Source organism: Somniosus microcephalus, chromosome 7, assembly GCF_052327205.1.
Source record: "Somniosus microcephalus isolate GS21.2 chromosome 7, FLI_Smic_1.0, whole genome shotgun sequence".
Lineage (NCBI taxonomy): Eukaryota > Metazoa > Chordata > Chondrichthyes > Squaliformes > Somniosidae > Somniosus > Somniosus microcephalus.
Genome location: NC_140993.1, coordinates 121,661,200 through 121,686,044, shown reverse-complemented (window position 1 = coordinate 121,686,044; position 24,845 = coordinate 121,661,200). Strand labels below are relative to the sequence as shown.

At 45.4% G+C, this 24,845-nt stretch overlaps 1 protein-coding gene across 1 annotated transcript in view; it reads right to left on the bottom strand.

Moving 5' to 3' along the window:
• The window catches only part of sntg1 (syntrophin, gamma 1), a gene marked incomplete at its 5' end in the record, with an annotated part of 174,103 nt that overhangs the window by 105,134 nt on the left and 44,124 nt on the right, over window positions 1–24,845 (bottom strand). Inside the window, 3 exons of the mRNA XM_085993955.1 lie at window positions 14,233–14,274; window positions 14,396–14,439; window positions 14,543–14,600. Coding sequence (XP_085850081.1) covers window positions 14,233–14,274; window positions 14,396–14,439; window positions 14,543–14,600 — 144 coding nt within the window. The remainder of the gene's footprint in view (window positions 1–14,232; window positions 14,275–14,395; window positions 14,440–14,542; window positions 14,601–24,845) is intronic.

Genomic DNA, 24,845 nt, shown 5'->3' with positions numbered 1-24,845 from the left:
AAAGACTAGACAAGGGTAATGCAGTATCTGTAATATATTTGGATTTTCAAAAGGCCTTCAATAAGGTACAGCATAAGGTACTCATGACTAAGGTCAGAACATGTGGAGTCAGGAAACAAGTAGCAGAATGGATAACAAGCTGGCTACAGAACAGGAAACAGAGAGTAGGAGTTAAGGGTAGCAACTCAGACAGGCAAAAGGTGGGAAGTGCTGTACCACAAGGATCAGTGTTGAGACTACTGTTGTTCACTATTTGCATTAACAATTTGGACTTGGGAATTGGAAGTATAATTTCAAAATTTGGGAGGGTATAGTTAATACTGAAGAAGACTGTAACAAAATACAAGACATGAATAAACTTGCAGAATGGGCGTGTAATTGGAAAATAAATTTCAATATAGATAAGTGTGAGCTGTTACATTTTGGGAGGAAGAATAAGGAGGCCACATACTCCTTGGATAATAAGAGTCTAATTTAGGATTACATAGGATATATGGCACAGAAACAGGCCATTTGGCCCAACCAGTCCATGCCGGCGTTTATACTCCACTCGAGCCTCCTCCTGTCTTTCCTCATCTAAATCTATCAGCATAACTCCCTATTCCCTTCTCCCTCATATGCTTATCTAGCCACCCCTTAAATGCACCTATGCTATTTGCCTCAACTACTCCCTGTGGTAGTGAGTTCCACATTCTCACCACCCTCTGGGTAAATAAGTTTTTCTGAATTCCCTATTGGATTTCTTGGTGACTATCTTATATTGATGGTCTCTAGTTATTCTCTTCCCCACAAGTGGAAACTTTCTCTCTGTATCTATTCTATCAAAACCTTTCATAATTTTAAAGACCTCTATTAGGTCACCCCTCAGCCTTCTTTTTTCAAGCTAAAAGAGACCCAGCCTGTCCATCCTTTCCTAATAGGTATACCCTTGCATTTCCGGTATCATCCTTGTAAATCTTCTCTGCACCTTCTCCAGTGCCTCTATATCCTTTCTATAATATGGCGACCAGAATTGTATGCAGTACTCCAAGTGTGGTCTAACCAAGGCTCGATACAATGTGGTAGAGGAGCAAAGGGATCTAGGGGTACACAAATCACTTAGTAGCAATGCAGATTAATAAGGCAAAAAAAGATTCACAAGGATGATACCAGAATTGAAAGGATATAATTATCAGGAATGGTTGAATAGGCTGGGCCTCTTTTCTCTGGAAAAGAGAAGGCTGAGCAGTGACCTGATAAAGGTCTTTAAAATTATGAAAAGGGTTTGACAGAGTAGACGTAGAGAAGACGTTTCCACTTGTGGGAGAGACCAAAACTAGGGGTCATAAATATAAGATAGTCCAATAAATCCATTAAGGATTTTGGGAGAAACTTCTTTACCCAAAGAGTGGTAAGAATGTGGAACTTGCTAACACAGTGTAGGGTTCTCAAAATTCCCGCATTCCCCAAAGTTATGGATAAAGGGGCCCTGTATGGACAAGTTATTAAAAACAGGGTACCCAAAATGGCTTCTGTAACCTCGTGACCAAAACCGACAGGATTTTGAAAGCAAGGCCCTGCAAACAGGCAGGCCCTGAAACAAAACTTAAAATGCAGGAATCTGTGAAGAGACTTTGTGGCGCCAGACAGCTAAAGCAAACACAGAATATGCATTCATTCACCTTGAAACAGATCAAGTTAGAATGGGCCTAAATCGAGGCCATTAGGTTTCTGCATATTTAATCGGTAACAGCTCAAAGTAGCCATCGAGTCAGGATGGGGACAATTAAGTTTTATAAATGACAAACAACCAGGACATCGAGGCCATTAGACACGGAGACAACCACTCCAGAAGTCGTTAAAGTAAATGGCTGTAATCATTTTAAATGAGCCCGCCAAAAGTTAGACAAAGGACTGATCTGATTTGGCGCGCAGACAAGGAATGAAGAACGGGTATAATTGTCGGCCCATCAGTGGCGATCGCTCTCTTATCTCTTGCTTGTGGCCTTGGCCTGCTGCCTCTCATTCTCGTGCCCTGGCCTCGTGGTGGGCTCTCTTCTCGGTCCCCGCGCCGCTCAACACCAAGGACGCCCATTACACCGGGGCTAAACGCGGGAGGAGAATGGAACCCGATTCGAAAGCACACAGGACACACAGGCCACAAACGGGCAGACGAGATGAGACGAGATGAAGAATACGGTAAACCGATAAGAGCAGAGAAGGGCAGATGAAAGACGCGTTGGGGGACAAACGCCTAGTTACAAGCTGGCGTTTGAAGAATAAGTTGGCGTTACATGCATGGACAGTAAAACCCCAGAGTCATAGCCCAGGTTGAAGAATAAGCTGGCGTTCAAAGAATGGGTAGCAAAATCAATGGACAATAATAGCCCAGTTTAAGAATAAACTGGCTTTCGAAGCTTGGATAGCAAAATCATTAGACGGTAAAGACCGCCAACCGACCCCCAACTGCAGCAATACCGTCGACGACCGCCCAAGGAAGAAGAAGACCCATCGCGACTCGACGACGACGTTAGCTGAGGAAAAGGAGGGTGCTTCGCATAAACAACTTCAGCGCCGTGCCCTGAGACCACGTGGCAACGGGATACCCCAAAGGACAGAAAGTGTGGACCTCAAAACCAACCCAGTTAAAGCAACAGGTTTCGGATTGGTGAGCATGAATTCCTGGCCCCTCATAGCTTAATCTGGTTAGGTATAGGGGGTGGGATAAGGATAAGTGGATGTTTAATGTATTTGTTTCCCTCAATGTGCCGTGTCATAGAGTCATAGAGTCATAGAGTTTTACAGCACAGAAAGAGGCCCTTCGGCCCATCGTGTCTGCGCCGCCCATCCCTCCCTGTCCAGTCTAATCCCATTTTCCAGCATTTGGTCCATAGCCTTGTATGCAATGGCATTTCAAGTGCTCATCCAAATGCTTCTTGAATGTTGTGAGGGTTCCTGCCTCTACCACCCTTTCAGGCAGTGAGTTCCAGACTCCAACCACCCTCTGGGTGAAAAAGTTCCTCCTCAAATCCCCCCTAAATCTCCTGCCCCTTACCCTGAATCTGTGCCCCCTTGTTATTGACCCCCGTACTAAGGGAAAAAGTTCCTCTTTATCTACCCTATCTATGCCCCTCATCATTTTGTACACCTCAATCAGGTCCCCCCTCAGCCTTCTTTGCTCCAAGGAAAACAACCCCAGCCTGTCCAGTCTCTCTTCATAGCTGAGGCGCTCCATCCCAGGTAACATCCTGGTGAATCTTCTCTGCACCCTCTCCAAAGCAATCACATCCTTCCTATAGTGAGGCGACCAGAACTGCACACAGTACTCCAGCTGTGGCCTCACCAGCGTTTTGTACAGCTCCATCATAACCTCCCTGCTCTTATATTCTATGCCTCTGCTAATGAAGGCAAGTATCCCATAAGCCTTTTTAACCACCTTATCTACCTGTTCCGCTGCCTTCAGGGATCTATGTACATGTACACCAAGGTCCCTCTGACCCTCTGTACTTCCTAGGGTCCTACCACTCATTGTGTATTCCCTTGCCTTATTTGTCCGTCCAAAATGCATCACCTCGCACTTTTCCGGGTTAAATTCCATTTGCCACTTTTCCGCCCATCTGACCAACCCGTTAATATTGTCCTGTAGCCTGAGGCTTTCCTCCTCGCAATTTACCACCCCACCAATTTTCGTGTCATCCGCGAACTTACTGATCATACCCTTTACATTCTCATCCAAATCATTAATGTAGATCACAAACAGCAAGGGACCCAGCACCGATCCCTGAGGTACCCCACTGGACACAGGCTTCCAGTCACAAAAGCAACCTTCGACCATCACCCTCTGCCTCCTGCCACTCAGCCAGTTTAGGATCCAACGCGCCAAGGCCCCCTGGATCCCATGGGCTCTTACCTTCTTGACCAGTCTCCTATGCGGGACCTTGTCAAAAGCTTTACTGAAGTCCATGTAATCCACATCCACAGCATTTCCCTCATCCACACACCTAGTCACCCCCTCGAAAAATTCAATCAGATTGGTCAGACATGATTTACCCTTGACAAAGCCATGCTGACTATCCCCGATTAATCCTTGCCTCTCCAAGTGGAGACTAATTTTGTCCCTCAGAATTTTTTCCAATAATTTCCCTACCACAGATGTTAGGCTCACTGGCCTGTAATTCCCTGGTTTATCCCTGCTACCCTTCTTGAATAATGGTACTACGTTAGCTGTTCTCCAGTCCTCTGGTACATCCCCTGTGGCCAGAGAGGTTCTGAAAATTTGTGTCAGAGCCCCTGCAATCTCCTCCTTTGCCTCACACAACAGCCTGGGATACATCTCGTCCGGGCCTGGGGATTTATCCACTTTTTGGCCTGCTAAAACCGCTAGTACCTCCTCCCTCTCAATGCTAATATGTTCAAGTATGTCACAGTCCCCTTGCCCGACTTCTATGTCTACATCGTCTTTCTCCATAGTGAACACTGAGGCAAAAAATTCATTTAAAACCCCACCTACTTCATCTGGCTCTACACACAGCTTGCCACTTTGGTCCCTAATGGGCCCTACCCTTTCCCTGGTTATCCTCTTGCCCTTAATATACTTATAAAACATCTTAGGATTTTCCTTTATTTTGCTCGCCAGTGTTATTTCATGGCCCCTCCTCGCCCTCCTAATTTCCTTTTTAAGTATGCCCCTGCACCTCTTATACTCCTCTAGGGCTTCCACCATCTTTTGTCTTTTGTAACTGCCAAAAGCCCCCCTTTTTTTCCTAATGCATTTTTGTATATCCTTTGTCATCCAAGGTTCCCTTTGCTTGTTGGTCCCACCCTTGACCTTTACAGGAACATGTTGGTGTTGTACTCTCTCTATTTCCCTTCTGAAAGCCTCCCACTGCTTTGATGTGAATTTTCCTATAAGTAGCTGCTCCCAGTCCACTTTTGCCAGATCCTGTCTTATCTTATTAAAATCGGCCTTCCCCCAATTTAGAACCCTGATTTCCGGGCCGTCTTTGTCTTTTTCCATGACCACCTTAAATCTCACCGAATTGTGGTCACTATCGCCAAAATGCTCTCCTACAGACACTTCCACCACCTGCCCGGCTACATTCCCTAGAATTAGGTCCAGTACCGCCCCCTCTCTTGTAGGACTTTCTACATGTTGGCTCAAAAAGCTTTCCTGGATGCACTTTAAGAATTCTGCTCCCTCCCAGCCTTTCACACTCTGACTATCCCAATTTATATTGGGGAAGTTGAAATCCCCCACTATTACTACCCTATTATTTTCACACTTTTCTGATATCTGCCTGCAAATCTGTTCCTCTATCTCCCCCTGACTGTTTGGGGGCCTATAGTACACTCCCAGCAAGGTGCTTGACCCCTTTTTGTTTTTAAGTTCTACCCATATGGCCTCATTAGAGGAACCCGCTAATATATCATCCCTCCTTACAGCAGTAATAGACTCCTTAATTAATATTGCAACACCCCCTCCCCTTTTACACCCCCCTCTGTCTCGCCTGAAGATTCTATACCCCGGAATATTTAGCTGCCAGTCCTGACCCTCCCTCAACCATGTCTCCGTGATAGCAACAATATCGTACTCCCATGTGTTCAACAACAACTTCAGTTCATCCACCTTATTTGCAAGACTCCTTGCATTAAAATAAATGCCTTCCAGCCCTGCCATATTCCCTTTTGTGTTCCCCATTCCCATATAAGTGTAATTGTTTATGCCTGTATCCATATCAGTAATTCTCATAAGATTGTGTTTTATTCTGCTTTTTAATAAATTTTGGTTTTCTTGCACTAAACCACTTGTCTACTCGATTTTCTGTATCGCCGCCTGTACCTAAGTCCGGTGTCTAGGACCCAGGGGTGTGGGAGCGATTCAAACTGCTCAAAGGCAGTCAGAGGTGAAGCTGACTGAGCGCACACCACCCCCTACAACAGGGAGCAGTTGAGGCAAATAGCATAGATGCATTTAAAGGGAAGCTAGATAAGCATATGACAGAGAAAGGAATAGAAGGATATGCTGATAGAGTTAGATGAAGATGGTTGGGAGGAGGCTCATGTGGAGCATAAATGCTGACATAGACCAGTTGGACCAAATAGCCTGTTTCTGTGCTGTAGACGCGATGTAATTCTATGCAAAAATGTCTCCCAAAACATTGCAGAGTTCTATCTGAGAACAACTCAGGATCCCTTTAAATGTTGTTGGAAATAGCCACCTCCAAGTTTGTACTGCACATGGTTTGTGGGCGAGATCAGGAACTGGGGCAGCAACATGGGAAGAGACATAAATGGTGTTGGGGGTTGTAACTACGTGATCTGACCTCGATTTGCATTTATTAATGAGGCTCCTGCCTGTTTCTGGTGGGAGCTCGATCAAGGTCCATCCAAAAATCAGAATAGGCGGAAGTTCAATAGCAAGTCGGCGCTTCAACTGTACACACAATTGTGGTCCCACTATCAGTCTATTTTCAGGTAAAATTGGAGTGAAAGGAACACAAAAATCACCCTCTAAAAAACGTGCCCCCTAAACGACATTGGTTATTCATTGAGCAAGAGATTAAGGGGGAAATATTAAGTTGGTTTGTGCCTCCTGTTAGCGCCTTAAGAGGGCGCTAATGGGGCGCAAAGCAACTAGCGCCCGTGCGTGGCGATGTTTGCGCTGCTCACGAAATTAACGAGACATTTTGCGGTGGCGCTAAACACTACTGCCACGATCTCCTGCGCCGGCAAATCGTGGCGTCAGTCGAGTGTGCAACGCCCCGGTAGCGTCCCGGACCGGATATTGAGTGGCGCCCCCTGCCTTATCGCCTGTCGCTAGCAACGACAGGTTGAGGGGAGCGTTTTGCAGTCAGGAAGGGACTGGGGGAGCACTATTTAAAGGCGGCCACTTCCTGCCTTTTTTTGTTGGTGACATTTTTGCACCAAGCATTCTGTGAGAGAGAGAGAGAGACTCCGCTGGAGAAATTCAACGCTGTGTGAAGGGGTTTTGGGTACTGAGCAGCATTTTGCAGGTTCATTTTGATTTGTCCTTCCTTGTATCGATTTAGAAGAGACTGTGGAGGCTGCACTCTGAGCTCTTTCCCTGGGCCTCTCCATTGTTCTTTCCAGCAGATTTGATGTACAGGTCTCTCCAGGCCGAGATTCAAGGTTGCAATGAAAGGATGTGGATGGAGAGCAAAATGAACCCTCCCCTTTAAGAACTGGCTGGCGCCATTGTGTCTGTGTTCCATTGCTGACTGACATCACATGAGCTCCGCCAGCGCTCTGAGGTAGCGCCTCGCTCCTTGGCCTTTGCGCCTTAAGACAGGTGTAAAGCACCTGATTTAGCGCTCCAATCACCTCCAGGGACGATAAAAGCCAAATTTGCAGTCGGAGGCAATAATTAGCGCCAGGCGCTAAACTTTGTGCCCGGCCAATAATCGCGCCCTAAACGGGGCGATACTGAATTTCCCCCCCTAAAAGTTTGTTACAAAGGCATCCAACTAAATAGGAATTATATCGTTTACTGTGTACTAATGTCACAGACGATCTTGTAGTAAGTGAGGTAGAGCGGAATATTTGTTTTGTACAATTTACGTTCTTGTTTTTGAGCTAGGCATTTGTTACTAAAATTCCTCCATCAGGACATTTTAAAAATATAAGGAGAAATATTAGAACTACAACTTTTTTTAAATAAGTGAATCCTTTAACAAGGACATGTGAAATGAATTGTTCTGAAGTAGTTTGTGTTGAAGCAAGCGTAAACAGACATTACAGACCACAGATAATGAGGCTGACACCAAGCGAATTCACAAATAAAATATCCAGATAATTGTGTATAAGTAACCTTGAAATATAATTAACACAATTTTTTTTCCAGTCGGGAGACAAGGGCATAGCATTATGGCATGCAGGCACACCAAATTACAGATGGTAACATCAAATAAGTGAAGTGTATAAGGTCCAAATGGAAACTGATTCTCTAATAGAATATATATACTGTACTTGGAGTCAAATGGGAAAAATAAGAGATACATTAACGTATCATTGCACAGCTGCCTATCTTTGTTAATAGTAATACATCTCATTGCAACACTAATGGGTTGAAGTCATGCTGTGTGATATTACTAACAAATGTGTTAATGTGTTCTGCTGAAATTCCTTTGCTTACTATTTTAATTGGTTTATTGTAAATTTGCTTACAATTTCAGTAAAATAGTGGAGAGAGGATTTCCTATAAACATGTTAGCACATTCATTAATAATAGCTAACTGCCTACATTTGTCTACCCTTTTATCCCAAATGTCCTCTCTTCTCAGTGGCAGGATGTGCATCAGGAGCTAGGATTGTCCTTGGATCCTCTGTTGGTGGCATTACTGCTGGAGATTGTGTTGGAACAACCATGCACTCCAAGCCCAACTGCAGGATTGTGCATTTTTATGCGTTGGGCTCCTTCCAGGCTGGAGCAGGCGATATTTGCAACATCTTCCATGGGCAGCATGCATAGAATGAATATGATAGCGCAGACCATTGGCGTGCTTAAACATGCTTCCTCTGCTTGGGCCGCTCTAGAGGAGCTCTGCAGTACTCGGCAGAGTGCGTCCACAGATCTGTCATTGTCTGCTGCATGCTCCACAGCCTCGCCATCATGGGGGCACAGCCCTTGGCCACCAGGCATATGGTGAGCAGCTGAGGGGGAGGAGGAAGATGAAGAGAAGGAGGAGGAAGAGGAGGAGAAAGGGAGGAGGCAACCCAGACAGCCCATTTCTGCCCGGGCTGTCTGTGATCGAATCATTTGACTGTGGTACCAGTGAATGCAACCCCAATTCCCCATTCTCCAATAGTCCCATACCTTACCTTCCCTCTGTTACTGACCATTACTGCGTCCTCTTGGCCACAATGTTACAATATAAGCCACCACAAAACAAACATTCCAAACCAAATTTAGAAATGGAACCATTCCTATATTTCATTCAAAAGTCAACTAATCACCCTTGTGCATTCCCTTAGTGCCTGTCTTCTGTGTGCCTTTGCCTACCCTGGTGCTCCTACACAGTGCTACCCCAGTGGCTGCAGCATATCTGTTGGAAGGCTGCTGAATTTCTGCGGGCGAGACAGCAGATGGCCTTGCAGAACAATCTCGAGCTGCTCTGGGCCTAGTAGGCCCGACTTCGGACTGCACCACCTCGGCATGGGCGGCAGCAGTCTAGGCTGCCTGGCTGACAGGCAACACCAAGGGCAATGGCGGAGTGGCAGTGGTTGGAGGACATTGCAGTCATCCTGAGAGAGGACAACAGGTTCATGCTCCATGGAGCCACTGCCACTTCCCTGGGGTGGCACCTCAACAATCCTAGTAACCTGTTGGAGGACAGATTGCTGGACTGCTGAGACACTTTCAACACTGGTAAACCCAGCCATGATGGCATCAGTCTGTGCTTGTGTCGCAACAAGCTGAGCTTGCATGACTTCAGTCTAAGCTTCCATTGCAACACTCAGATGTTGTGTGGCTTCTGCTTGTGCTGCAATAGAAGCTGAGACATCGGCCATCAGACGCTGCATTATGGTTGGGTCCACAAGTGTGCTAATGGATCTGCCCACCCTTTCCACACTGGAAAGGATGGTCTCCAAGATCTGTGCAAAGCCCTTTGCAAGGTTGGTACAGGAATCATCCATGCTCCTTGACATTGCACTCAGGCTTTCTGGCAGGTCTGCCAATGCACCAAGCATTTCATTGTGCATACCCATCAACGTTCTTCTGTAGGCCACTCATTCGAAGTCTTCATCTGAGTCCTGTGCAGCAGAACTCGTGTGCAACCTTGTCCTCCAGGGAGCTGGCAATGTGCTACCCTTTCTCCCTGCCCTGGCTGCAGCCCACTCATACCCTGTGACTCACCACATACAGATCCCGCCTCTATGCTACCCTCTAAAGTACATGCATTGCCAGTATCTGAGCTGGTGGCTGCGAGTGTGAGTTCGCGTGATGGTGTTTCTTCTTCATCATCATTCTCCTCCTCTTCTTCCACCACTGTCTGCCCAGGTTGGAGTTCTTGGGTATCTGAATGGAGAAAGGTACAAGGGTAGGATTGTGGTGAGGGGAGGGTGGGGAAAGCAAGAGGTGCATGCTTACAACATCTGCAGCTTGTAAATCAGAAGAGATTGTGGGATAAGGGGGAAGTGGAATGCGAGATGGAGTATTAGGTATGGCCACGTCACAGTCATGGCTGCTCCAATAATGGTGAGCACCGTCTCCTCGATCGGGGTAAGGCACACCTCTCCCTCTCCAGTTAGCTGCTGCTGCCTGCAGCTGTGCACCACTTTGTCCTGCAAGAAATAGGGAAGTGGATCAGTGGGTGTGTTTCAATGTGTTTGGGTGATGTGCCCATGGTTGAATAGCTGGCAATGTTTACAAGCTGTGAAATGTGGGTGTGAGCAGTGATAACTATGTAAGGGTGAGGTGGAGCTTATGAATTTGAGGTATGAGTTGCGATTGATAGAAATTGTTGATAGGTGAGTAATGGGAGGGGTGGTGAATTGAGCAGTGTGTGAGGCTAGTGTTGCCGTTGTTGGGATATGGCATTTGAAGATTAATTCACTGACCTTGACCACTCGTGTGAGGTCATTAAAGTTCTTTCAGCACTGTATCCAGGTCCTCGGGGCAACACTGCTATCATTGACTTCCACCACTATCTGCTCCCACTGCCTTCGCAGGTTCTGTCTGGAGGGCTTCCTGGTCCCCTGCAGATACAGGACCTCTCTCCTCCTTTTTATCTCCTGTACTAAGGCCCCCAGTTCTGCGGACCTTGGAACCGTGGAACCCTCTCTCTGTCATGTTGTGCCATTCCTGTGTTTCTCCCAGGTGAAACTTCCTGAAGCAATGACTTCCAGTACCCACTCTCGTCAAACTGCACCTTAAGAGGTGCAGGCTGGCTTTAATTGGTGCTGGTCTCGCACGAACTTGGGCCCCTCGCTGAGTGTGCTGCGACTCAACAGCACATTTAGCACTGGACTGCATGCTGCAATCATGTAAATTGTCAAGCAGCGCAAAGTTTGCTTGCTGCCTGCACCAGAAAGAATGAGCGCGGATTGATCGCGCATCGCGATCCCCAAGTCTGTTCTCGGGCCTTCTCCAATTTCTAAGCCATGGTATTGAGCAGCCATACAAGTGTTGTGGGAGATGGCACTGACTGCCAAAGCCACCTCCTTCCACTGACGTATGATCATGTCTTTGTGGGCCTCCTTCCCTCTGATCCAAAGCTACGGGTCCTCTTTTGACTTAATAAAGTCAATAGGACCTCCAGTGTTCAGCCAGTGAATCTGGAGGCTCTGTGGCCCAAAGAATCAATCACAGACATTCTAGCTTTCCTGATTGAAAATAATCAAAATTGCTTCCTTGACCTTCCTGTTGTTCCAGCCATTTGAAATGCTGCAACAACATTAGATATCACTCCCCCACTCCCTTAGGCTGCCAGTAAAAAGCAAACATAGCACTGGGAGCTGTCCGTATTTGTGCAAGGAAGTGGAGTAATGAAACATCAGTGGGGCCACCATGGTGGGTGGAGGTCTGGTCCTGGTGCACTTCTGACAATGACTCGACCACTAAAAAAAATGTAGGCCACAGTATATTGTCATGTAAGCACCGTTTGAATGGATGTTTTGCAGCCAGCTTTTAACATTATTTTCTCTTCTTTTTCTAAACGCTTTCCACTAGCAGCTGTACCTCCCAGAGAAATAGAAGAAACTAGCACCTCACAGCACACTGCATCACTCACTCCATCTCAGCAAGCACCAGCAGAGGTACATCGACCTAGGGGGGATTCTTCAGTGTCAGGAGGTACCACCAGGTGAATCACAGAGCACAAGTGAGGCATGCGGTGGTGGCAGTGGAGGAACAGACTCCTGCTGGTCAGCTCACAATGTTCCTCATTTGCCGAACTCAAAGCTTCGGAATTCATGTAGCCTGAGTATCTGAGAATGATTGCCTTCTGGAGTAATTTGATATTGTGCAGATGATCTGCAGAGGAGTCCACAAGTCACATCTGTGCAATTGAGCTCAATCAATGACCCAGAAATTCGGGTCGGAGGCTTCCCGCGGGTGCAAGCCTCCGACCTGCATTTACCTAGCGCACTGGCCGTTGTGCTGTGGGCCCGCGTGGTATTCCGATCCTGGGCCTCCTCCAACTGCCGGCACGCAGTGCTTGCGTATCCCAGGGGCGCAGTTAGTTCAAAGCGTCCCCTGGGATCACGTGGGCCATGGAGAGCCAATGGTAGCAGGGAATGCCCATTCATAAATTTGACAGGAAGAGCTGTCAAAACTATAAATACAAATCAGCCCCAAAACAACTAAAATATCAAAATAATTTTTTTTTTAATCACATTTTTAAAATAACTATAAATTACATAAAATAACTATTTTAAACAATAATTAAAATTTTTGAAAAAATTAATTACAGTTTCTAGCAGCTAAAAATAAACTTACCTTTCTTTAAAGTATTTAAAAATAATAAACCTGTGGAAAAATTGTTTTAATTTTACTTAATTCACCACTTACCTTGTTAAAACCAGGCCTGGTGACTGCTTTTTAAAAGTGTAACTCCTGGAGACTTGCCCTCCCGGAGAAAGCTGCAAAAAAAACGGAAGTTCCAGGCGAGCGCGCCTGCCTCTCCGGTGCACGCATTCGACCTGTGAACCCCTTCCTTTAAGGGAACGGAAGTTCCGGTTTCCCATGCATGCGCAGTGCATGCACAAAACCGGCACTTTCGTTGGGCCTACACATGAGTACCCAACGCGTACTCACCCGTGGGGACCCGAATTTCTGGGCCAATATCATAACTGCAGCGCACCATGGCAACTCCACGGGTATCTGCAGCTGAGGCTCCAGTGACAGCCTTCCTTTGCACAATGGGAGTTTCTCCCATCAATGCTCACAGAGCTGGCATGGCGGCCTAGAGCACAAATGTAGAGCAGGTTCCCTTGTCTAGTTTCAACATGTTGGGGGATTGGACAGAGACATCCATTGCACAGGGATCTGCTCTCATGCAAATCAATGGATATGGTGAGAGAGTGCCCAAAAAGAAGTGTGGCTGGAGTAGGTATAGATGAGGCTCGCCACTGAAGGTGACGGCACATTCAACCCATCCTCTCCCCCATTCATGTGTCAGAAAGCAGCCAAACCAGCCAGCCACCAAAGCAGTGAATGTGGTGAACCAGTTGTAGGGCTTGCACTCGAGGTTGTCTACAGGTCAAATTGCAGCAGACAGCAAATCACTGCCTCCTTTGCGAAGGCAGTTCTGTTCAGACATTTTCAGGTAGTGCGACAGTCTGCCTCTGGTGTAAACGTGCTTGCTTCACATCACTTCTTTCACTCTCTTCCGCCTCCAAAAACAAAAGCAGAAGGGGGCAGGAATTTAAGCAATTTTTGTTCAAGCAACCAAAATGGTCACTTTCTGGACGAGATTTGAATTTTCTGACCCTAACACCCATTATTTAATGGGCTGGCTATGTGCACAATGAGATCCCACAGAAAAGAATGGGATTTTATTTTTAACCTAATTTTTATGCGATTTGAACGAATCTGCCAAATCACAACATGCAAGAGCATCTGACCAGTAGGACCAACTAGAAATTGTTGAGTTGGGATCTAGTAAAATGGATCCTCAACTGCTTTCACATCCCCCTCGCCCATGATTATTTTGCACATTTTTGCACAGACTGAAATTTATATCCCATAGTCACCAAGTTCACTGAGATCCCCTTCTTCCTCTAGTATGTGGAGTTATCTAGTCCTAAAAGTTAAAATGCATATATTCAAATAGGGATTGGAAAGCATGACATTTTCTATGGTTTACTTGGCACACTGCCTGAGGCATATATCTGATGCAAACACAACAGTGATTTAAAAAAATATAGGATCGATTTTCCACATTAGCACTCCTGGTGCACACTGAGAATGTATATCAGGAAATTGTTTGTGATTTTTCATCTATTAAAATTAAGTGGAATATTTCTCCTTATATTTGTTATTGTTTTTACATTGGCAAATTGAATTTGGTTGTGTGTAGTGATCACGTTGGTATTTTTGCCTCTTGGTATGAACAATACTCCTGGCATGTGAAAGGGTTAAATCTATTCACTTCTCAAGTACTTATTTTCTGAAAGGATGACATTTTTACGCAGGTTTCAAAATGTATATGTATTTCTGGGTGAGCTACACTCTAATGTGTTCTTTTTACAGCAAAAAGAGGGACAAGAATCAGAAATTCATCTTGTACTCACCACTTCTTCATGTTTGCAGTTCCTAACATTTATTCCATTTATCTAATGGTGCAGGGAAAGCAGGAAAGGAAGAAAAAAATATTTGCTGACAAATCTAAATTCACTGCAGTTATCTGTGGTCAGCAGTAATTACTCAATTAAGAAAACATTACAGCGTACACACCTGAAGGATAGCATCTCCGATAAACAGCAAGCCGGATAGGTCAGCTTTGCAAATAATACAGGAGAAAAAAAATCTAATGTCAAGCTACTTCATATTGACAACTAAAGGTTAAAACAATAGAAAATTAATAAGACAAAAATGTCATACCTCTTTGTTCTTTTGAGATTTTCGATATAATGACTGGAATATTGTGTTCAGCTCCACCCTGAAGAAATACAATTGGAGGAGAACATTACAAATAGGAAATATCAGTGACTTTTCAATAACGTGTGATAGTGCAGGTGTATTTACATGGGTGATTGGTTATAATTACCATTGTACATTTTAGTTAAAACCAGTGACATTAAATGGTAATGGGAAGTGAATGAGATGTCAAGGGGCTTATTTCAGTGTTTCTTTTAAGTCATTCACGGATTGTGGGTGTTGTTGGCAAGGCCTGCATTTAATGCCCATCCTTAATTGCCCTTGAGAAGGTGGTGGTGAGCTGCCTTCTTGAACTGCTGCAGTCCGTGTGGTGAACATACTGCCACAATGCTGTTAGGTAGAGAGTTCTAGGATTTTGACCCAGTGACGATGAAGTGTTAAGAACCGTCCCATCTGTAGTGTATGTACCTCTAAGAGGAACTATGTTTTTGAAGCCCCTGTATACTGTAGTACCAGTAGTGACCACTCGGGTATATAAGCCTGTGTAGCATCTTGTGTTGTTAGTTCACCTCCAGACTTTGTTCAGTAAACACTTGTTAAATCAACTCCTGCATTCCGTGTCTCCATTAACACATGGATCTAACAGTGGCAATGAGTTAGAAACGAACTTACCTGCAATTCGGCAGCACCTCAAGGGGATCGATTCCTCAGACGAAGGTCGAAGCCAGAAGCAAGGAAAAAAAAATAATAACTTGAAGAAACTCGAAAACGAGGGCCAGGCTTGGTCTCCAGTCTGTGGTTTCCCAGCTAAACGGGCTAGTGGCAGGTAGTGCACTGATCCTTCCTGGGCTGTGGCGGGCTAGAGCTCGATCGGGTGGCTCTGTAACGGGGCCGGGCAGCGAGTCGGGAAGCAGAAGCAAAGAGAGAGAGAGGGTGGAGCACTCAGGGCGCAGCCAGTGCTGCAAAGCAGGTCGGCGTTTGGACCGAGCAGAGGTAGGGGAAAGTCCCAGAGGGTCCGCTTCACGACGGGAACGGTTCTCCAAGTAACGGAGAAACTATTGAAGCGATATATAAAACAAATAGAAATACCGCGAAAAGCTGCAGGTCGCAACGGGAACCGCGGAGAACAGCATTGGCAGCAGCGATTGGGGAGGCGCAAAGACCATAAATCGCCAGCAAAAATTAATCGCCAGCAACAGCATTGGCAGCAGCAGCGGGAAAGCGCGGGAGGCGCCATCTTAACTCGGCGGGGAAGAAAGAAAAGCGCGGGAAGCGCCATTTTAGATTTTCAAGATGCCGAAGACTGGCAATATTACTGCTTTCGATAGTGATATAGAAGATTGGACCACATATGTGGAAAGAGTGGAGGTATATTGCAAGGCGAATGAAGTAGCGGATGATAAAAAGGCATCGGTACTTCTAAATCTGATGGGCGCAAGGACATATGGGCTGTTACAAAACTTGATCACTCCAGCCAAACCGATGGACAAGAATTTTAAGGAGATTGTTGATACCTTACAGGAGCACTTAAACCCAACACCGCTGCTGATAGCGGAACGATTCAAATTCTTCAGGAGGAATCAGCACAAGAATGAAAGTAACGCTGATTACCTCACCAAATTACGAAAGCTGTCAAAGCACTGCCAATTTGGGGCAGGACTGGCAGATTGTCTACGAGACAAATTCGTCTGTGGTCTCCTAAGCGAAGGAACACAGAAAAGACTACTTTCTGAGAAAGATTTGACACTGGACAAGGCTTTCAGTGTGGCTGTATCATACAAAGCAGCAGCAAGAGGAGCTGCAGAGATACAGCAAAAGCCACAGGACTTCGGCACCCATGAAATGACATGGGGTTTCGAGAGATGTTATCGCTGCGGCAGATCCACCCATGACCAGAAGGACTGCTGGTTCAAGGACAAAGCATGCAGGCAATGCGGAAAGATGGGACACATTGCACGTGTATGCAGATCTGGAAAGAAATCCACTGACAGTAAAAAGGTCAATAAGGAAAAGTACAGAAAGGTACAAATGATGACGGACAGTAGCTCCGAAGACCAGAAGAGCGATAGCAACTCCGGAAACAAGAGACTAAGCTGTCTCAAATTACATAATGTAATTGCCAAAGAAGATTACCAGACCATTTGGGTTACCCTCACGATAGCGGGGTCCCCAGTCAAAATGGAGCTAGATACAGGATCAGCTCTGACCGTCATGAGTCGACGGGATTACGAGCGGCTATTTCCGCATATACCTTTGAAAGACACATCCATTGTCTTGAAGACATATACGGGGCAGAAAGTATACCCCAGAGGGAAAATAAGGGTGCCTGTTGTATACAACGGCAAGGAAATACAGAAGTTGTATTTATACGTTCTGCAAGATGGTGGTCCACCGTTGTTGGGACGTAAATGGATCAGAAAGATACGTTTAGACTGGCACTCCATTCAGGCACTGACGGTGACCAGTAAGAAAATAAATGATGATGACGTCATACCTGGACGATTAAAAGAAATCTTGGCTAACGCCAAAGAAGTGTTTCAACAGGAACTAGGAACCCTGAAAGGCACCACTGCCTCAATAAAAGTGGAAGATGCGGCAATTCCCAAGTTTTTTAAGGCCATACGCAATTCATCCAGCTGTCGAGGCAGAGCTGGAGAATTTGGAAAAAGCAGGCTTGTTATCCAAGGTAGATTGGAGCGAGTGGGCAACACCCATCGTCCCGGTCATGAAGAAAACGTTGAATAATGATAAATCTGAAGAAGAGAAAAGTTCGCATCTGTGGGGACTTCAAGGTGACTGTAAACCCGGTTCTTCACACAGTACAGTATCCTCTTCCGAGGATAGAAGATATTTTCGCCTCACTATCCGGAGGGAAACGTTTCACCAAAATTGACTTGGCACAGGCATATCTGCAGATGGAGGTTGAGGAGGCCTCTAAAAAGTATCTCACGATAAACACACACAAAGGCCTGTACCAGTACAATCGACTGGTTTTTGGAGTAGCATCAGCTCCAGCTATCTGGCAAAGAGCTATGGAGCAAGTTCTGCAAGGGATTCCGGGGACTCAATGCTACCTAGACGACATCCTTGTAACAGGAGAAAATGACAACGAGCACCGTGCCAACTTGGAGCAGGTGCTCATGAGGCTGAGAGAACGGGGCCTACGAGCAAATTGCCCCAAATGCAAATTTTTCCAGAAACAAATATCATATTGTGGCCATGTCATTAACGAAGGAGGGTTGCATAAGTCACCTGAAAAAATTGAAGCGGTCGTAAAGGCCCCAGCGCCTGAAAATGTCTCACAATTAAGGTCGTTCCTGGGATTAGTAAATTACTATCATAAATTTTTACCAAACTTGTCGACGGTTCTGCACCCGCTTAACGCACTGCTACAAACGGGAGTAGTTTGGAAATGGAGCGAAGACTGTAAATGTGCCTTCCATAAATACAAAGGCTTGATCATGTCCAGGGAAGTGTTGGCTCATTACAACCTATCACTGCCAATCAGACTGGCGTGTGATGCATCCCCTTACGGCATGGGAGCGGTATTATCGCATAGATTCCCTGATGGCTCGGAGCGGCCGATAGCTTTTGCGTCACGCTCATTGAACTCAGCTGAGCGTAACTATGCCCAGATTGACAGGGAGGCACTCAGCCTGGTGTGGGGGGTGAAGAAATTCAACCATTACCTACACGGACAAAAGTTTACCTTGTTGACTGACCATCAACCCCTCGTCTCCATATTCAACCCTAAAAAGGGTGTTCCCATTATGACAGCGCAAAGGCTACAGAGGTGGTCCCTTTTCCTAGGGGCACACCAATATGACATAGAGTACAAAGGAACAAAACAGCATGGGAATGCTGACGGGTTATCGCGCCTACCGTTGCCAATGGTGGAAGAGGCGCCTACAGTGGACCCAGTGGAGATATTCCACTCGACCATAGTGGAATGTCTACCGGTGACAAATTCTACCATTGAAATGGAAACGCGAAATGACCCGACTCTCTCACGAGTCTACGATTTAATGGTGAAGGGATGGCCAGCACATGCCGAACCACTGTTGCCAGCATTCTCGCAAAGAAGAGAACAGCTGTCAGTGTGCCGAGGAACCTTGATGTGTGGATCCAGAGTGGTGATTCCACCCAAACTCAAGGATAAAGTGCTAAAGGAGCTTCACGAGGGGCATCTGGGTGGAGTGAAAATGAAGAACTTAGCCAGAGCGTTTGTGTGGTGGCCAGGTATCGATGGAGACATCGAAGAAATGACCAAGAGCTGTCTAGGATGCCAGAAGGTCCAAAACGCCCCACCACAAGCCCCTCTACATCCATGGGAGTGGCCCTCATCTCCATGGCAAAGGGTACATATCGACTTTGCTGGTCCATTTATGGACTCAATGTTCTTAATCATGGTGGATGCACACTCCAAGTGGCCGGAGGTAATAAAGATGTCCTCCACCACCACGGAAAAAACCATTACAGTATTAAGGACCATATTCGCCAGGAATGGGCTGCCTGAACAGATCTGTTCTGACAATGGACCGCAATTTGTATCCGAAGAATTCAGGAAGTTCTTAAAAAACAATGGGGTTAAGCACTACACGTCCGCCCCATACCATCCCGCCACCAATGGATTGGCTGAAAGGTTTGTCCAGACCTTCAAGAAGGCCATAAGGCCATGGGTAATGAAGACATAAATCTACAACATAAGGTAGATAACTTCTTGTTTGCGTACAGGAATGCAACACATGTGGTTACAAACCAAACCCCTGCCATGATGTTCTTCAATAGAAGACTAAGATGCCGGCTGGATTTGGTCAAGCCAAACGTCAGAAGGGACGTAGAGAACCGGCAATTTCAAAGCATGAATGAAAGGCCAACTAGAACCTTCCAGATAGGTCAACCAGTTTTGGCCCGGGACTACCGTACCGAGAAATGGCAGCCTGGAACTATTTGCACACGACTAGGACCGCTGATGTATTCCGTGGACATTGGAGAAAGCATAATAAGGCGCCATGCTGACCAGATCATAGAGTCATCCGAAAAAGTACAACCTACACCACAACTCTATACGCCTAGTGATGAAGCAGAGATACCCATAGTATCTACCTCCGATCCGGTGATACTGGAACCAGATGAACCCGACACTAGCATTGAAGCCGAATCGACCTTGCCAAAAGAACCTACTACACCACCGAGGCGTTATCCGGACTGAGTCAGGAAGCCTCCAGAGAGACTGAATTTGTAATTGATTAACTTCAGCAAATGTGTATATTATTGTTCTTGTAAAAATGTTATTTAATGATTACTTAAAATGTTATGTACTATTTATCTAAAAGGGGAGGAATTGTAGTGTATGTACCTTTAAGAGGAACTATGTTTTTGAAGCCCCTGTATACTGTAGTACCAGTAGTGTCCACTCGGGTAAATAAGCTTGTGTAGCGTCTTGTGTTGTTAGTTCACCTCCAGACTTTGTTCAGTAAACACTTGTTAAATCAACTCCTGCATTCCGTGTCTCCATTAACACACGGATCTAACACCATCCGTAGTTGTTTTTGGGTGAAGATAGAGTGCACGGGATCGCAAAATTAGGTGGCAATCTTTTCTGCCAGATCTCTGCCTAATTTCGGCCCTGTATCAACTTACGGTCAGGCTTGAAGCAGGTGTTGGAACCTCTTGTCCAGGTGGGAGGGCCTTTAATAATTCGACTGCATTATTCTTTGGTGTGCGCCGAATCCAAACCACAAAATTGTGTACTTCCAGGTTACGTCTTCCATCTATTAAAGTCACAGGCTGGGCGTGTGTGATGTTGTGATATGTGCCCCCAGTATGTTCCAAGGAGCAGCACAGTGGAAATTTGCTCCTTATGTCAGTGGTGCTATAGCATCTGCAGCTACATTGCAGGCACATGCAGGGGCCAGTAACAGTCAGCTGTGCCCTGAAACGTGCCTGCTCCCCCTTTCAGGTGTGCTGCAATGATAACCTATGGGGATGGTGCAGAGGGTAATCCTTCTCCAACTACCTGATGCAGCACCACCTCCATTTCAGAAACCATTCCACAAGGGCTAGCTGCTGTGTTGCTCTGTCGCTTGTCTACAGATTTATGCCTGCACGAAGGATTCCCTGTTCGCTTCATTCTCTTCTAAATCCCCCGGCCTTACAGCTGATGGGTTAAAATGCCTTTTAAGACTCTTCAAAAACTTTCTCAATGTTTGTTTTCTTATTGTCACACTTCCCTTTAATTATCCCCACCCTTTAAATTTCACTTGCATCCAGGTTTCCTCTCCCACCACTATTGACTTCCCTCGACCCATCAGTGTTTGCTGTGAATAATTATTCAAATTAGTTTACACCAGAGAATTGAGTGCTATTTTACTTGATTTTTCAGTCAGGATTAGCACCAGTTCTAAAACACTTGGAACTGCCTGGGACCTGTAGTTGATAATTTGGCTCCCATATGTTGAATAGCGTAGGGAAAGTTCACTGGCACAAAGCTTTCATTGGAAATGTCAGACAATGTGCATTCACTTTGGAAAGCTCCTCTCTGACATCAGTATAAATGTGTGTTTGCAGCATGTTGGTAGATAGTATAAAAACCTTTCTAAATGGAAAACTATTACTGTATGTATGAATAACAGTCAGAGCCCTTTATGCTCTGTTGCCAACTCTTTTGATCTTATCTGTTGAAGCTGAAGGGGGTAATTTGGTAGTGGACCAGAATAAGTAGCATATTTTGCCTGCCTAGTAATTTGATCATCAGTTTTTCAAATCATCATGGCCTCATACTTCCGCATGTGGGCAGGAAACTAACTGAAACCAGAGGTTTCTCGCTGGAAATCCCGAAGCAGTTAAAATCTCACTCCTTGCTCATTTACGGATATAAATGGGGTTTCACCACACTTCCAGTGAAATTACAGGGCCCAACAGGAGAAGCTCTGAGGAATTTCTGGGCCTTTGACATACAGTCATCAAAATAATTACAGTTAATAATTGCGCAGCAGCAATGTTTGTACAAAATTCTTCATCACCTTGCAAGATTTTTTGTTCAATAATTACAGGAAACACTTTTTTATCCGGCACCGACGGGACCAGCGTGGTGCCGGTTGATCAAAAAGTCTGGATTACAGAGAGGTATACTTACCAAGGTATGAGAGCCCTGTACACGGCCACAGGTGCAGGAGCCCCAGTTACACAGCACTTGTGCAGAGTCCCGGTTACACGGCCACAGATCCAGGAGTCCCTGTAGCACGGCCACAGATCCAGGAACCCCGGTTACACGGCCACTAATATATAGTAAAATTTACCTGAACCTACTCCTGAATTTTGCCGGTTAAGAGAGATTTCCAGATATTTAGGTGCCGGTAAAAAGAGAGTTTCCTGTAACAGCATTTGCTAATTATTATTAACCTCATAGGTCTTTATTCTCAAAAAAGTAATGGAACAGCTTAGATTAAACAAACAGGAGCAAACTAATTGAATGTGACATTTGTTTCAATGTGTTTTGAGTTCAAATTGTGAGATTATTTTGGTAAAAGATTAAAGGTCAATCATCATATTCTCTGATCTTCATCTCTCAAGGAATTAATCTCTGAGATATATATTATTTCTATCACAATCTTGGATTGGTTATGAGGGCTTATGATGACTTAACAGAGTGAAACCCAGTTCAGAAAAGTGCTGATACCATGGATCTCAAACCACTTATTGGCCCAGAAATTCGGGTCTCCACGGGTGAGTACGCACGGGGTATCCATCCGCAAGCCCAATGGAACTGCTGGTTTCCTGCATGCACTGTGCAGGCGCGGGAAACCGGCACTTCCATTCCCCTGAAAGAAGGGGTTCAGAGGTCGAACGCGTGCGCGGGAGAGGCTGAGCATGCGCATTGAACTTACGTTTTTTTTGCAGGTTTTCCCGAGAGGGTAAGTCTTCAGACGTTAGACATGTAAAAAGCAGTCGCAAGGACTGCTTTTTACAAGGTAAGTGGTGAATTAATTAAAATTGAAACATTTTTTCCACAGTTTTATTATTTTTAAATACTTTAAAGAAAGGTAAGTTTATTTTTAGCCCCGTTAGAAAATAAAGTTATTTTTTTCAAAAATTTAAATTATCGTTTAAAATAGTTATTTCATGTAATTTATAGTTTATTTTAAAAATGTGATTTAAAAAAAATTTATTTGAAGATTTAGTGATGTTTTGGGGCTTATAGTATTTATAAGTTTGACAGATCCTGTCAAACTTATGAATGAAGCATTCCCTGCTACCATTGGCTCTCCATGGCCCATGTGATCCCAGGGGACGCATCGAACTAACTGCGCCCTTGGGATATGCAAGCACTGCGCGCCGGCAGTTGGAGGAGGCCCAGGATCGCAATTCCACGGGGGCCCACAGCTCAGCGGCCGGCGCGCAAGGTAAGTGCAGGTCAGGGGCTTGCACCCGCGGGAAGCCCCCGACCTGAATTTCTGGGCCAATATTACAAAGGGGTGGTGCTGAACTTCTACTGATAATGCTTATATCATTAGAAGAGCAGAAATGTTAGTTCACTCAGCAAGTTTATCTAACTAAGCCATACAGACTAGGAAGGTTCCAGTTTCGATCCCTGGTTTGTGCTGAATTATCCGATCTCAGCTCAGGTGCCAGTATAAGTGCTGCAATTGACCTCAGCACCTCTTGATTAGGAAGGAGGAAATCAGAGAGGTTTGCCACTCCTCCTCACTATCCAACAGACCTTGCTGAATATGCACATGTGTGGACTTTGGGTGGGGGGACACAACTGAACTTGGCTGTGATGCTCTTGCAATTAAATAGCCTGCTGGCACTAACCACAAGGCTCACACCTGGGTAACAGCCACATGGTGAGTTCCTGGAAAAGATCGCTGAAAAAGGATCCATATGTTCACATTCTAGTAAGTACTAATGAAATTATTCAACAAAAGAGAGAACCATTCCGTGCACAGGGTAAGAGAAATGTTTTGCCTAAGAGAGAATGTGCTGGGATTCTTTTGACAAAATTAGAGTTTGGGGGAGAAATTCATTATAGCCCTGTTTAGAGCGCTAAAACTTCAAAAGCTGAAAATTAGCACCAGGCGCTAATGATGATAGGCTCCCGCGAAATTCAGTTGTAGCACTCCAAGCAGCGGTAGTGGTGCAGCGCTACCCAATGTTAAGGGCAGCGCTGCCAGGAACGGAGGCTCCTTCCCTCCCTTAAAGGGAAGGGCCATTGCTGCAGGCTCTGCATTGAAATGATGCTCTTCATCGCCGACGGCAGCCGCGAACCGACACGATCAGTCCCAAGCACTCTAGCAGAGTGCAGGGCTGATTGATCGCGGCCGAAGAAAATGCTGAAAAATGGACGTAAGGCATTAAAAAAATGTGTTTTTTCCACGCAACCATCATCGCCTTTAAATACTGCTCCCAAAGTGGCCGGCCTCTCTGACAACGCCTCCTGCAGCTGTTCGTGTTGTCACCCGGCGATGCTGCAGGGGGTGGAACCGTATTTCGGGTATGGGGTGCTACCGGAGCGATGCGCAGCACGATGACGTCATGATCTCCGGGTGCAGGAGATCGTGACGCTAGGGGTTACCGTCGCCGCAAACCTCAACGGGAATTTTGTGGGTGTCGGTACTCTCGCCGCGCCCGGTCGCAAAGCCGGTAGCGCCCCATTATCGTCCCCCCCCCTGGAGGCGCTAACGGGTGGTGCAAAGGAGGCAAATTTCTAGCCCCAGATGTTTCTGTTTTAGTCTTCATGTTAACATTGACTATTTAAATGGACACTAAAAATCCATTAGTCCTTTTTAATGTATACTGACTGCATTATTTCACAATAATCAAATGCAAATGCTTTCTTAGTAAATCTTCAGTAATGATGCTATAATTATTAATACTCTTGTATCAATATCATCACATGCAGTACACTGGTATTTGTCATCCACATTGGCAGCTGCTGTTAGCACATAAACAGACCCAAAACTACATAAAGTTCTCACATAAGATTAAAATGTATTCCAGATAATAACAAGCATCAGGAATGCAATAATTTAATCTCCAGATACAGGTAATGGATTGAAACCAGGGGAGATTCACTACTTCTGATTTCTTATTGCATTCCAATATGGATCAAATCAAGCACATATTTGCTCTTAGAGATCTCACAACTGCTTGCAATGAGAACATCTAGTACTCTTATTGGTTCAGTTACAGTATAAATTATACGTGCAGATAATATAAGTAACTGAATAACATAGTGCAACTCAAGAGAAAATAAACAATGTTGGCTCTCAACATGTTCTGTGAATATTAAGGTAATCATGTA